This window comes from Poecilia reticulata, linkage group LG15, assembly GCF_000633615.1.
Source record: "Poecilia reticulata strain Guanapo linkage group LG15, Guppy_female_1.0+MT, whole genome shotgun sequence".
NCBI lineage: Eukaryota > Metazoa > Chordata > Actinopteri > Cyprinodontiformes > Poeciliidae > Poecilia > Poecilia reticulata.
Window position 1 is genome coordinate 3,861,431 of NC_024345.1, and position 14,870 is coordinate 3,876,300.

General features: G+C 39.6%; 1 protein-coding gene across 8 annotated transcripts in view; it reads right to left on the reverse strand.

Moving 5' to 3' along the window:
* ccdc88ab (coiled-coil domain containing 88Ab) overlaps positions 1 to 14,870 on the reverse strand; it is a 70,005-nt gene that overhangs the window by 5,859 nt on the left and 49,276 nt on the right. For 3 of the 8 annotated variants that reach the window (XM_017309029.1, XM_008428753.2, XM_008428746.2), the window contains exons 18-34: positions 14,427 to 14,609; positions 14,066 to 14,344; positions 13,711 to 13,835; positions 13,309 to 13,447; positions 12,930 to 13,106; positions 12,661 to 12,822; positions 10,900 to 11,177; positions 10,644 to 10,787; positions 9,836 to 10,022; positions 9,599 to 9,744; positions 8,731 to 8,823; positions 8,359 to 8,561; positions 8,171 to 8,218; positions 4,237 to 4,314; positions 2,422 to 2,652; positions 1,716 to 1,769; positions 871 to 954 (exon numbers count right to left, since the gene is read on the reverse strand). In XM_017309029.1, the coding sequence (XP_017164518.1) occupies positions 871 to 954; positions 1,716 to 1,769; positions 2,422 to 2,652; positions 4,237 to 4,314; positions 8,171 to 8,218; positions 8,359 to 8,561; positions 8,731 to 8,823; positions 9,599 to 9,744; positions 9,836 to 10,022; positions 10,644 to 10,787; positions 10,900 to 11,177; positions 12,661 to 12,822; positions 12,930 to 13,106; positions 13,309 to 13,447; positions 13,711 to 13,835; positions 14,066 to 14,344; positions 14,427 to 14,609 (2,611 nt within the window). The remainder of the gene's footprint in view (positions 1 to 870; positions 955 to 1,715; positions 1,770 to 2,421; positions 2,653 to 4,236; positions 4,315 to 8,170; positions 8,219 to 8,358; positions 8,562 to 8,730; positions 8,824 to 9,598; positions 9,745 to 9,835; positions 10,023 to 10,643; positions 10,788 to 10,899; positions 11,178 to 12,660; positions 12,823 to 12,929; positions 13,107 to 13,308; positions 13,448 to 13,710; positions 13,836 to 14,065; positions 14,345 to 14,426; positions 14,610 to 14,870) is intronic. The other 5 variants (XM_008428751.2, XM_008428749.2, XM_008428747.2 and 2 more) reach the window with 4 other exon arrangements.

Consider the following 14,870-nt stretch of genomic DNA (forward strand, 5'->3'; position numbering starts at 1 on the left):
GGGCAACACGTGGGAGCACGTCAACAGTCCGACAGAGCGTCACCTGCTGGGGCGACAGATGGCTCGTGCCAGGCTGAGGAACAGGAAGGGTGGCTCAGTGCCAGACTACAGCACCAATATGTCCATCTAAGAAGACAAAGAGACCACTGACGGAGAGGAAGGAACACCTAAATGTAAAGACCACTCCACTGGAGACGAAAGGGGGATGTTAACGATGCCAGTGAGAGCTTGTTAGTTAAAACGAGAAGCAGATGAAAAAGAATGAAAAGGAACACGAGTTGAGAACATTTTTTTTCCAGTGCTCTCCTGTTCCCATGGCGGTTAGTTTGAAAAGATAAGCCGGTGCAGGTGAAACCGTCTCACACTGTAGCTGCGCTTCCATTACCAATGTGCGCAAAAACGTTGTCGATATTCCGCCAATGTTGAAAAAACACAATTTCGCAACTGCAGCGTTCTCGTTAAATAAGAAAACACAAGTGAGATCAGACATGATTACGTTTCTTCACACGATAAGTTTTTTAATGACTACCATCCTACCACTCCCTGTCGTCGTCGTCTTCTGGCTGAAAATTGGTTGTTCAATTTTGGTGAATACACTAATGTTAATACAGCCAAAAAGTCGCCTGATGCTAGCGTAAAAACCTTTATCAAAAAACGTAAGGTTTTTTCGACATTGGTGTTTCCATTAAGCAAATTTATTTTTGCAATTTGCACAATTATATGGTCAATGGAAATGCAGCTTGCGTTTCATGATACAAGTGACACCAAATTAGAGGCAAATTCAACACTTATAATCAACACAGGTGTTATTTGTCGAAAACCTTCACTGTAGCCCAAAGTGATAGTCTCTGCACAGTAAACGGGACTTACTACAGATGCTACAGGGAACTCTGCACATAGCCTTCAGCTCAACAGGACGACACAAAGCAAGAGCACTGCTAGACCCCTGCCGTCCTAATGAAACACACGCACACACATACATAATGCAACACATCCACACGGTGGAATCTGAAATGTTTTATTGACATCAAACTTCCCAGCATATAATAATGCTGGGAAACAAAACAGAGGCAGCCAAAAGTATTGCTCCATAAATCAATAGGTACCTCAGACATAAACCTGATGCATTAGAACTAATGCGTGGAGGATGAGTAAGACCGGATGTCCATTTCCTTAATGCCATTATAAGAAGGCAGTGGGAAGTGGGTCTCAGAAGACTGCATTTTATTTTGTAAATGCATTATGGGAACTCATCTAAAAGTAATCGGCAGAGCAATAGTATAATGCAAAACAAATTTAAGAACATGGCAAAGCTAGGTTCAAAGTAAATATTTTGTCAACACAAAAAGAAAAAAAAAGATTTTGAGTAAAATACACTGAAAAACGAAACCACTACTAATAACCACGTTTTAGCTAGTTTAAGTGTGAGTGATGTGAAACAACATATTTGAGCAGCACAGGCTTGAGTAATCTCTGCCTGGCTGCTGGACTTTATCCAAAAGCCTGAATTACACAGTTTTACTTTACCCTGACCAGGATCTCTCAACTAAAATTAAATCACAAGATCAGGCTTAATAAAAGCAACATCACGGAGTTTAGCAGAGGACATGACGTTCTTTTTTTCTGGATCTGCTCCGTTTTCTAACAGCCACTAGCCACACTTGTCTTACTGACCCATCTGATTGGCTATTATCCAGTTTTCATGTCGATCTTACCTTGACTCTTCGGGTCATCTAAGGAACCAGCAACATCCTCACATGAAGCATTGTCTGTGGAGACAAAGTTAAAAATTTCCACATTCAGTGAGGGTTTAAAAAAAAAAAAGAAGACAGAGGGCTGCAGGAACCTATTTGAAATGAATTAACTTGATGTGTCATGTCAAGAGTGTGAGACGTAAAGCAGATAACAGGAAAACAAAATGGAAAACAGCAAAGTTGCTCTATTTTTTGGGAGCTTGTAAGCTTCCGTTACTAAACATGCTGCACTTATTCTTGCCTACATTGTAGTAAATAAATGTGGACTGCTGTTTTAGTAAGCTAGCCTCACTGACAGCTAATACAAGATACTAAGGGTTGCTTGAAATGGTAGCACCCAAAGATTTTTTTCTTTAAAATAGTAAATTAATTCTTTACAACTAGCCTTTTACATAAAGCAGCATGATGCCATTTGTGTTCCCAATATAAATAACTAAATAAATAGTTATTTATAAATAACTAGCTCACCGTAGAAAAGCTACAAAAATAATCTGAAAGCTGGTTTTATATCTTTGACATTATAGTTCTTAAAGAGAAACTGAAATGTGCCAAATCCATATTTTTACGGTCAAAGCTTAAAATCTACAAATTGGATATCAGAGACGATATTCTTAATGTTGCATCAATAACGATAATAAAAAAAACTTATTTTATTTTGGTTTCTCACCTTTGACCTGAAGCTTTAGCTTAGCCCGCCTCGCAGACGGCAGTGTTAGTGCAGCGCAGTCGATGGCGTTGGTGGACAGGGCCAGCTCCTTCATGCGCTGTCCGCTGCGCCTGCTGCTGCCCGTCATGCCACCATCTCCTGCTTCAGGCCCATCTAGATTCTCCGTGCTGCCCGCCCACTGTGACCCGGAAACACCGGCCACTGCCATCGTCTGCAGCAAGTCGTTCATGGCTGAGTGGACGGACGAAAAGAGGATGTCACAGAAAATAACTTGCAGTAATTGAATGTTTACAGCCATTTTATATATACATATATAAAATGATTTATAAAATCAGTTTGTGTTCATATCCATTTAAAAAATACCCAATTTCCCCCAAATCTGGTTCAAAATGACTCAAGGTTTTTATATCTATATAAAAAAAGATTGTTGTGTTGTAAGTGACAACACAGCAATCATGACTATATGTTTGTAAAAAAAAAAAAAAAAAAAACCCGTCAAATTCTAAATGGGAATTTAAATATGCCACCAATTGTCTGTGCTAAAATGCAAATAGCTGTCTCTTAGTTTTTGTTTAGAATATTTAACCTTACGTTTTTCCCTTAGAGATTACAGATGCCTTAAATATTGGTTTTGAACTTTTTCCCCCAACAGATTTTAATGTAGCTTAATCTTTTCAGAGCAACACTTAGATTTGTAAATCCAGCTAAGAACTGCCATTTTCTGAGACATATTTCTTACACTTGGAAGCAGGTTTATTCATATCAAAAAGCATTATGATCTTACAGCACAAAAAAAATTGTTCAAGAGGCACATGCAGGCGTGTGCAGCCATTTTACAATCAACCAAAGTGCATAAAGAGGGGCAGCAGCACAAATCAATCATTTTAACTGTTTATCTTGTAGACGTTGTCTTTGTGCACTTTGCTTTATTGAGCCAAGTTATGAGATGGCAGAAAGGCATGAGGACATGCAGATCCGAGTCAGGCGAGTCCATGTCAGCGGAATAAGATCTGAAATGCAGCACGCTGACAGAATGAGAGAGTGAGACGGAGAGAGAGAACAAAAGGCTCCATTTCAAGTCCTGCACGGTGAGTGCGAGTGTTGATCGAGCAGTCGGTGATTCATGCCGTAAAGATTGGAGGAAAACACAACACAGGCACATGAAAGGCAGTCTTCCCCCACTATCTCACCTGAACAGGCAATCCCTCCACACAAACACACACGCAAACACCCACAGCCTTTCATTCAGGATGCGCAAAATGAAAATACAGAGCACAAAAAAGCTGCCCAACAGCTGAAGGCTTGACCAAACTGAAGGCTTTTGTCTCAAAATGCAGAATATGTCAAAATAAACACATCTGCATAAGGAGAAAACCCGGAATGTTTGAGGTCGTTTTGTTTTTTCCTATTTAAGAAGCTAAGACATTTATTTGCAAACGGTGAGAACTAAGTGAAACAAAGGGCTTAAAAGACCTTACAGGAGAAAGTGGAGGCATTCAGCAGAGAAAGTGATGAGAACTTGGGTTACAAGGAAAGAGTTGGGGACAACAGATCACTGATGTAATCAGGTGTAGTAAGGGGGACCACCAGGCCTGTATAATGAAAGTTTAGCTTACCAAGTCTTATGCAGACATCTAAAACATACAATAGAACCAGACAAGCTATGGCATACATCTATAATATTTAACAGAAGTGCCATAGTGTCACTGCCCCACTCTCATCACCTTGACATCAGTGACCACGCCCTCTGCTTCTCCTAAAGTGATAACAAGAGGAACTGGAAAGGCTAAGGTGGCGGCTAAACGGAGGTCTTACACATCGAGCGTCGGTAGATGGCCTTGTCTTTGTCTTTGTCCTTGGATCTGTTCCTTATGAAAGGAAACCTCTTTATAGCTGTCCAAGCACAGCCAGAGGCAGGCAGACAGACAGACAGGGAAGGGACAGCGACAGAACAAACCCAGAGAGGTGGAGGAGAGGAAAATAAAGAAAATAGGAGGGCAAAACAGATGGATGTCGTTAATGTCGGCACAACCGGAGCCAGGGGAAGACATGAACAGAGAACTTAGCCTGAACTAGGCAACGTCAGGCATATCATCTAAAGCTGGATCCACCAGACTAAATCAGATTGTCCACTACGTTGATATACATCACTGGGCCGGACGTCACATGACAAGGTGTGCGACACATGAGAGCCATTGCTGTGCTACGCAAAGAGACTGAAAAAGGGACAATATTTGCTATTAATTGTTATCACTACTGAAACTATAAGTCCAATGGCATCACATTTCGAGGATGAGGAAAAGGTTTTAATTTAAAGTGGGAAATGGGTCAGTTATGCTAGCTTGACTGACCAAACTAACGTGCATGTGCACCGCAGTTTGGTGTATTTTGGTTCAGTTAACACTAAGATAAGGTGACCCACACACCTAGCCTGATAGATCATCTGTAGAGCAGATGATTAAAAAGCTAATTGACCACCGTTTGTGTTCGGACAATCACTCATCAATGATCGCAAAATAAACATGAAGCCTGAAAAGCTGTAATAGACTGAATGTTCTGTTCTTTGTGTGGGAAATGTTTGCTTGTGGCTTTTGGTTGTTTTTTGGCTTTATTTTACTTTTCAATAAACAAAATCTGGACTAATTGTCCAGATTTTGGACAATACCACCACGCTTTAGTTCGTAAAGCGTGGTTGTATTCATAAATCAGTCATCAAATAGGATGAAATATTTCAGAAAGCATAGAAGCTAGAGTTTGCTAAATTATAACAAACTACTGTTCCTACCGTGGCAATTATGTAAAATGTAATTATCCGATTTAAAAGAGAAAACGGACAGAAACCGTAATGTTTATATATTTATATCTATGGTGAATTCATATTGTACATATTAAAACTTCTGCAATTTTCTCAACTTTAATTTAAGCCATAGTAGAAATTGGATAAGAAAAAAAGCCCTACAACCATTTTTGTGACACATTTGTGCTCATCTTGCATTGGAACACTGTGGTTTTGTGGATATGACTATGAATAGTAAAGGCGCCTGTAGATGTGCGTCATTAGCATTAGCGGCTAATAAGTACTGTCCAATCCAGTGATGCATATTGATGATCCAGTATCAGGTATTTTAGTCTAAGCAAAAATGCTGTCCCATACTAAAGTATGGGGCAATGTAAAGAAAATATTTTTTTAAAAATCTAAAACTGGAAAAGTTTTGTTCAGAAAATAAACAACAGACCACATCAAGTATTTTTTCTTTGTATTTTAAATTGACTTAAGTGTCAATTTAACATTTCCAGTTTGTAAATAAGACATATCCAAAATATCAATTTACTTAAATTCCACTTTGTTTTGGAAAAAATTCACAGTAGTTTAGAGGGCAGGCTTGTATAAATCTTACAATGAATCAAAAATATAAACATGGTATTCAAATACACATTCACACACACGTCGCAGCATTCTCACATTGACGATCCAAAGCTATAAACACCACTACATTACAAACTCCCTGCCAGACATTACAATTTTTCAACACGACTGTTGACACAGAACCACATCTAGACGAGACGAAGGAGATGATGAGTATTAAAGGGTGCAATGAGGAGAGCTTCCAGAATGAATAGAGTGTTCCCAAAAATCCCAGACAAAGAGGAAAACGGCTTGAACATTTTCCAAAACGACCAGGGCTCCTAGCAGGCTGTACTCTTAATCGGACCGGCTTAAAAACTTTCTATACATACACGTAAAACTCAATAGATTACCACCATAGACTCACTATCAACCTAATTTGTTTCAGCAATTCAAATCAAAAAGTTAAACTCATTTGTTACTTAAGTGGCATAATTCAAGTGTTTATTTCTGTTTGATATTTACAGTTAATGAAAAGCAGTAGCAACTTTTTGTTTTTTTAGCTCAGATTAGGGTGTTTCTGGTATTCTCTGTGGTTCCGAAGAAGCTAAGCACAAAAAATGAGACCGCTGTAATCTTAAATATGATAATGTGCTTAGTCACACAACATATTCAAGGTGGTAGATATCGCTGTTGATCCCCTATTTTCTTAACAGCAGGTTTTTCTTCCACTCAATTTCCAATTGAACACAAAGCTTTGCGGCTGAACAACTGTCAAGTAATTAGTCTTCTTTTTGATTGTGTTGGCCACATCATAACATTTCCATATCAAAAATCATGTTTTTGTTTTTTTTTGTTATATTAAAACTTACTATTGTGAAACAGAATTTGGGGTTTTCTTTATTCATCAAAATCAGCTGAAATTAAAACTATTCAATTCACATAAGGAGTTTCATTTTTGAACTGAATCACTGAAATTCATATTTACATGCAACTTTACTATTAATAAACTAAAACAGAAATCTTCAAGGTCATAAATCTACTCCTGTGTCAAAACAAAACAAAAAAAAACACCAACCTTTTCTAAGCTGCGATAACCTCTTGCAGAAACTAAGTGAGAGGAAACATTTCTTGCACCCTTTAATAGTTTTAATGCTATGATAGAGCGTGATCCTCTCCCTCTTTACAGGTGAACTGCACGTATCAGAAGGTTAACGTACTAGCAGCTTAACTCTTACTTGGATTTTTAGAGATGTTGAAAGAAGTAGACCAAGGTTGCATTATGGTGTTAATTGGTTTCCAGCGTTTGAAGCACATGAGGTACACTTAATTCAGCACTTAATGGTGCCAACCTGAACTACCACCAAAATAAACAGTCGAGCAACAAAGACATGGTCGAATGAAATTAAGGAAATTAAGGAAAGCCAGATTTTGATCTGGTTTTCCTTAATCACAAAAGTTGTAATTATTTTTATTAGAGTAACTACTCTGACTTTACACTATTGTGAGTTTGAGTATAACGCCCAATTTCCTTCAAATTATTGGGCTTTTTTGTTTGTCCAAAGTTTACTTAGTTGCAGTAGCAAAAACAGATATACCAACACCTGTTGTAGTTAGTTGAACATTAGTAACTAGACACCTCAGAATAAAATGTTGGCACTATTAAATCAATGTGCAATATCACTGAAAGATAAATGTACAATTTAGCTTTAATCCAAATATTTATAAAGTAGTTTCATAAAGATTTAAGACTATGCTTGAATATTTTTTTCATCCTGCAACTGTGATAATTGTTACATGTTTTATACCAAACTTTGGACACAGTGCCTTTTACTTAAATACTTTTTCTTTATAGAAACTTAATTTTTTTTTTCTGTGGGAAACGATCCAGACCCATTTGTCTAAAAAACTTTAAGCCAAAGGAAAAAAAAACAAGTCTTCCTCCTAATCCTTAATATTATTGCTATTTTCAGCATACTACCTGTAGCTTACAGCTTGTTTGAGAATAAACAATAATATGAATTCTGCTAAAGGAGAAAAACATTTGCTGCCAAGTGTGCAGCCAGCTGCAAAATCATCGTCCTATGAGGTGGAGTACAAACAAACTGATTAAGAAGTATTAGACATAGTTGTAAAATAGATTTCATGGCATCTCCCTTTATTTAATTTTGGTTACCATCAAAATAAGATTGAACAAATCCAGTGCACCTCACGTTGCTCCAAACATGAACGGCATCTGATTTCTTTAGGTCAGAAGTGTTGAGTCAGAGTCAACCTTGTCCTGCTGCACAGCTCAGCTGTAACCTCTATGAGTGACACAGACAATGGACTCACAAAGACATGCCCCGAGAGACATGACAGTCGGGTCATTAGCCCCGCCCACCCTCCCTATCCACGGCATACCATTGGACGAACCCTGACTTTGGGCATGGGAATGCTGCCCTCTCCTTCCTTCGCAGAGAAATAAAAAAGCAAATGAGCGGTTAGGGAATAAAAGACTCAGCCATACTATACAAACCCACTTGGAACTCGGGCGTTCCTGTCCTGCACATTATTAATCAAGAAAGCGTGCTTTTCTTATTTGCACTCACTCATGCTCCTCTTTTGTGTGAGCGTGTCATCCAGCGAGTTGGACCCAGAGCCGATGGAGGAGCTGTCCTGGCTGTCTGGGACAAAAGTGAAAACACTTTCTCCCAGCTCCGAACGAGAGGGGGTCAGCGTGAGAGAACGCATCCGCTCCCGGCTCTTCGGCTTCATCAGCTTCTTCATCTTCAGAGTGATCCAGTTGCCACGCCTTTGACGAGAGGTCAGAGGTGAAATGAAGACAGCAACAGGAGACCATAAGCATGTGTTAGATCATAAGTTATGACGTAACACAACCTTTTCTTTACAGAATACATAAGTTTTTGTTATACATCAGAACTCATGTGACCACATGACGTCGCTTGTTTTTTTTTTTTTACCTGCGTGGAGGTGAAGGATCAAAGAATTTGTACTGGTCCATTATTTTCTCCTCAAGTTTTTCCTTCTGTCTCCTCAACTCGTTTAGCTTGTCTCTAAAGATCGCACAAAGAACAACAAAGCAAAACAAAACAAAACCAGTGAACTTGGAAACCAAACATCTTATAAGATTACAGTATTACTACCTTAAAAATGTCATATTTTTTCACCTTACAAACCACCAGCTAATGCACTGTATTGGGATTTTATACAATACATCAACACAAAGAAGTACATATTTGTATGGGGAAAAGAATCTAAACGATACATAGATTTTGGCATTTAAGCATATTCACCCTCTGGGTCAATACCCTTTTAGAATTGTGCTCCATTGCAGCTTCAAGTCTTTTTTTAGGCAGCATCACAACCAGGTTGGTGCATTTAGAGACTGAATTTTTTGACCAACCTTCTTTGAAAAATTGCTTAAACCTTGTTAGATTGGATGGTTTGGGAGTACTTGACTGCCAGACCTGGGAAATAATTCCAGAAGCAGTATCTTGTTATAATGAGCTACAGATAGTTAAAGCTGTAGAGTAACTGTTCTCTTAGTTTTCCTTTTTGCATTTAAGCCAAAAAGTTACATTTTCGTCTCATTTAATTCCTTTACAAGGACTCAACAGTAGACTATTCCACCTGGGAGATTTCTCCTCGCCATTCTAGCCACCATTTACAAGATAAGTGATTTCTGAAGGCAAATAGCTGTTATATTAGGGGTGTGAGATGCAAATGTGACAAAATGTAAAAAAATCCAAGGGGCACGGATGCTTTTTTGCAAGGCACCATATCCAACATTCACTCCAAAGAAAAAGACAAATGTATCTTTTGTTTTACATGTATTGTCTTTGCTCTACATGGAACAGGTCCTTGCTCTCCATTGTCTGCTCCAGAAGTGTGCGGTTCTGCAGCATCAGGGTCTGGATCTGGTCCAACAGGTGACGGTTCTCCTCCTCCAAGTTGCCTTTCAGCTGGCTCAACAGCTAATTCACACGAAAAGGGAAGACCGGTTTAAAACGTTAAAGAGATTTATTCAAAAGCGTTCACTTAAAATACACTTGAAGGTCTCGTTACCTCACACTGGTTGGTGAGTTTAGTGGAGGTGATGTCCAGCTGCTGGTATTGCTCCTTGAGTTTGGAGAACTCTGCTTCTAGCTTGGTCTGCTCCAGCTTTGCACTGTTCAGCTGGCTCTTTATGTTCTTGTGGTCCACCTGCAGACTCTCGCTGTCCTTCATCAGTTGGCGATAGGTGGTGTTCAGCCTGGAAAGACAGCACAGACTTTGGTGGAAATATGCATTTCAGTCACTCTGAAAACATTCATGTTCCCACTCGTTTTCTACTTCTAAATGTCAAACTTTTACAGACTAAACAGTCCAGATTTCTCCAAATACTTCGTACATTTTGAACCATTATATTTCACAATCATGAATCAACAGTAAAGAAGTTGAATTCTGATTTGGTTGTGGGGGTTGATTTATAAGTACAGATTTAAATACATGAACATACTACATATAAATTTATAGTTGTTGTTTTTTTGCCCCATTTCCAGCAGTTGGACCAGAAAAGGTCAACCTGAGCAGCACCCAGGATGAAGAAACTCTAAGACCTCTGAACCAGGAATGAAACGGTCAACCTTTAAATTTTAGACTACCTGCATTTGTCTCTGGGTTCTGTTAGTAAAATTAGAAAACAAATTCATCAATTAGATGGACCAAAAATCTGATGTGGAAAACAAAAAGACACCATTTTACATACAAATGATCGAAAAAGATTCATTTTGTAGCAGTTTTTAATTTCACCTTTAACTTGGAAAAAAAAAAAAGACTTAAAACTGAAACATTTTCCATAAGCCAGTTTATTTTATAGCATAAAAAGCCTGACCTGTCGTTTTCCTCTTTGAGCAGTTTGCACTGGTCAGCTGTGGCTTGGTGGCTCTGATTCTCCCGAGCCATCTTGTCCTGCTGCTCCTTAAGGTTTTTCTCCAACTCCTCCAGCTCTCCCTTTCTCTGTAGGAGCTGTTTGTACCTGAACAGAAGGATAAAAAAATAAAAAATACAACTTAGAGACAATTTTTTTTAAGTTCCTCAAAAAAATGACAGAATTGACTGAATATTGCTGTAGTTCGAGAGAAGCTCACTTGTCTTCCAAGTCTCTGTGCTGTTGCTCCAGGCTCTTATGGGAGGTCTTCAGGCCGCCGTGTTTCCCAATCAGAGCTTCGTACTCGGCCGCCTGCCGCTCGTGGAGCGCCGCCAGCTTCTCGTGATCCCGGAGCAGCAGCTCGTAGGTCGCCCTCAGCTCCTCCTTCTCCCTCAGTGCTCCCTCCCGTTCTCCCTCCACGCTGCTCTGCTGGCTCTGCAGCTGGGCGTTCTGGGCCATGAGGGCCGCACTTTGAGAGCTCAGGGTGGAGTTCTCCACCTACAGGACAGAGGTGGAGGAGCAGCACCATCACTTAAAACATATGATTTGTGGTATATTTCAAGTGAAGATGAAATATTCAAAGCCCAGATCTCTGTAAACCAAACATTAAAAACCAAGGAAGAATTTATTGGAGTTTTTGCCTGCAGGGGGCACTGTGTCTGTGTGGGATAACCTCCAGCTTGGGAGAGGAAATAAAAAAACGGAAGCACGTTTCTTTATCGGTTTATGAGTTCCCTTTATGGCCACAGAGGTTTACCAGCCCAATCATCACAGACAATATTTACACTCAGACAGACAGACAGACTGGGTTCAGGTAAAACAGCAGCAGCAGCACAATGACACAGTATCCGTCAACATGCAGTGTGCCGTTACATACGCATAACTCGCAGCAACCTACTTGAACATTTTCCAGATGCAGTAAGCAGCTACAGTGTGACCCGGCCACACATAAGAGGAGTTTGAAAAGCTGCCAGACAGTGAGAGCAAACGTAAATCTATAGCAGGGAGCAAAGCTGACTGGCTGGACAACTGCACAAACACAGAAGGCGGGACGAGATATCCGTGTTATTTTTGATGTACACTCCTGAATAGGCGCCACAGCACTACCATAATGTAACCAGTATGGTACAAGGTCACATTAATGATAACCAAGTTATTCTGAAACCGGTGAAATGTTCGCAAAAACATTTTAAACTAAAGTCCCACTCAACATTAACTGATTTGCATTTTGCTACAAAGTATTTCAACTGTGTAGCATACTAGATTGTGTTCAACTGGATTTTCCTTTAAGAAACTGATGCAATTCACATGATTTTCAGTGGAAGGCAAAATAAGAAACGTTGACAATTTAGGCCACTATTAACGATAAAGACAGAACTTTTGTTGCTGGTGTTTGTTCCCCTTTAAATCCTGATATGAATAGAAAACAACATTTGGGATGTTATTTTTGCTATAAATATCTATGCAATGGTCTGAAACAGCAGTGTGTGGGTCTGAATCATCCACACATACACCACTGACACAGAGATCACCAAGCTCCTGCCACTGTCAGGATTCTGCTGCAGGATTCTGGCAGCTTTGACACCCAAACATGTTGCCACTTAGTTACACCAGGAGGTTTTGTTTCCATATCAAACCGAATTCATCACAGAAAGAGATCCATTAAAATTGAATCATTATATATATGCCTGCCCTCAGAGGACAAAGGTTGTTGATAGTGAAAAGGCTGCAAAACTATTTAGAGGACTTTGAACTTCATGAGTTCAAATCATTGTAAAGCACAAGTAGAAATAAAACATAAAAGTGTTTATTGAGCTGCTCTTGTAAGGGAAAAGAGCCAGTATAGGACTTAAATGCAAAAACTCAATACCAAATACTTAAAAAAAAAATTATTCTCCCCTCACATACATAAGGAATATAGACAAATAACTATTTAATGTTGGGTTATTTCTGGTTTTCCCTGTTTATATGATGGGTTTACCTGCAGTTTGGCATTCTGCGTCTGCAGAGTGGTGTTGTTCTCCTGTAAGGAGGCGGTCTGCCTCTGCACCGCTACAATTTGTGCCTGCAGGTTGGAGCTCTGAGTTTCCAGTTGTTTGAGTTGGCTTCTCAGAGCCACCTTCTCAGCCTGCAGTGTAGCATTCTGAGGGGAAAAGCACCCAAACCTCATAATGAATAATACAGAAATTTGGAACCGAAATGGAGGGGGAAAAAAAACACCTGAGAAATCTAAGATTCATTTAAACTTACATTTCTCTCCACTTCAATTAGTCTGTCTTTGACTTTCAGCAGCTCCCTGGTGGCTTCATGGCTCTCCTTTTCCCATTTATTGACAGTCTGGGAGTTTTCCCCTCCTTTCGGGGGAGAGCTGTGAACCATCCTTTCCTCCTCCTCTCTCTGGCGAAGCGCCTCATAGTTCTTCTTTACCTGAGGCGAATCAAGTAAACCATCAAGCTAAATACCTAAATAGTCTAATAGTTGCTGCAGGAGAACATTTTAAGACGTTTTGAACTTTAAATTTCACGGTTCTGTTCTTGTAGCACACTTATTTTGCATTTTAGCTTCAAGTCTGCAAAGAACAACTATTGTTTATATTTATTATAAAAGCATGGATTTCAATTTTGCTTACCGTTTTTAGCTCCTGCCGAAGTTGCTGGTTGAGGTTGGAGGATTCCTGTAATCGCGCCTCTAAAGCAGCGATTTTCTCCTCTTTGATCTCCAAAGATGATTTCAGAGTTGACTCCAGTTTGGTTTCAAGCAGCTTAAACCTGGGAAGAAATAAAGGTTTATGTAGTTATGTGTTAAATGCATAAATGTATTAAGACAATGTGGAGAACCACCCCACCCTCCAAAAAAAAAAAACATCAATTATCCTCTAAGGACGGGATGATTCTGGCTTGGAAAATATGGAGAAAAACCACCCTTCTAGTAAAATGGGTCATTATTCTGGACGATGTAAAGGAGTTTAATTTTAAACCAGCCTTCAAAGATTTTATAAAGGCTCCATCACAGATCAGCAATCATTGTGTACCTGTCATCGGAGCTCTCATCGTGCAGGAGTCTCTCTTTGTTCAGTCCAATTTTCTCCAATTCATGAGTAAGTTTCTCAAGGTCATTATTCATCTGCTGCGTCCGCAGTTTCTCACTCACAAGCTCCTACACACACATCAAACACACACACACATCACACATGCACGCACATCACACACACACCGCACATAATACACATTGAGCATCTAATATAACCCCATATTTACTTAAGATTTATATAAAAACAACATTAAAAGACTTTAACGTAGAGTAGATCAGTAAAGCTGATTGTTTTAATTTAATCTGCTGAATCTTAACACATACATAAAAAAAAAAAAAAAACAAGCTCTGCTTACCTCTCTTAGTGTCATCAGCGTCTTCTTATCTATACTGCCCTGTTTGACCAGCTCCTTGTTCTCTTTCTCTAGGTCCTTGACTCTCGTACACGAGTCCCTGAAGAAGATCATCTCCTTGCCCATGGTGCGGTTCTCCTTCTCCAGGGCAGCGATCCGCTGGTTGCCGTCATCCAGCTTGGAGTCGCGGATCTCGGCCTGCTGCCTCAGTCGCTTGTTCTCCTTCTCCAGAAGCTTCTTATCTTTCTCCAGCTGGGAGCTTTCCAGTTCCAGAGTTTTGTTCTGTGAGTGAGACAGGACGCAGTAAAGTAAAGATGGATGCTAACTGTGGAACATTAGCATAGCGACCGCGACTACGGCCTACCTCCTGCTCAAGCTGCTCCAGCCGTTTACTCGAGATCTTCAGTTCCTCCAGGTTACGCTGAAGGGTTTGGTTCTCTGTTTCCACCTCTTGCAATTCTGCCTCCAGCTGCTGGATCTTCTTGCTGCTGTTCTCCAAAGCCTTCTGAAGCCGCTGGTTTTCCGTGTCCAGACCTTGGTAGCTCACCTGGGAAACAAAAGTGTAGAAAAACTTGAACATTGCAGTCATTTTTGAACTGTTGTGTTGAAGAAAGTAATTGTGTATATTTAGACTTAAAAAAGGCTATTTTCTGAAAGAACAATATATTCAGAGCAGTGATTAAGCCAAAACTGTACTAAAATACATACAATTTGCATTTAAGACAATATATAAAACAGAAATTTTGTAAATATGTTCTACCCAAAACTCAGTGCCATAGTTTTAGCTTCACCAGATTCAAATTCTGTA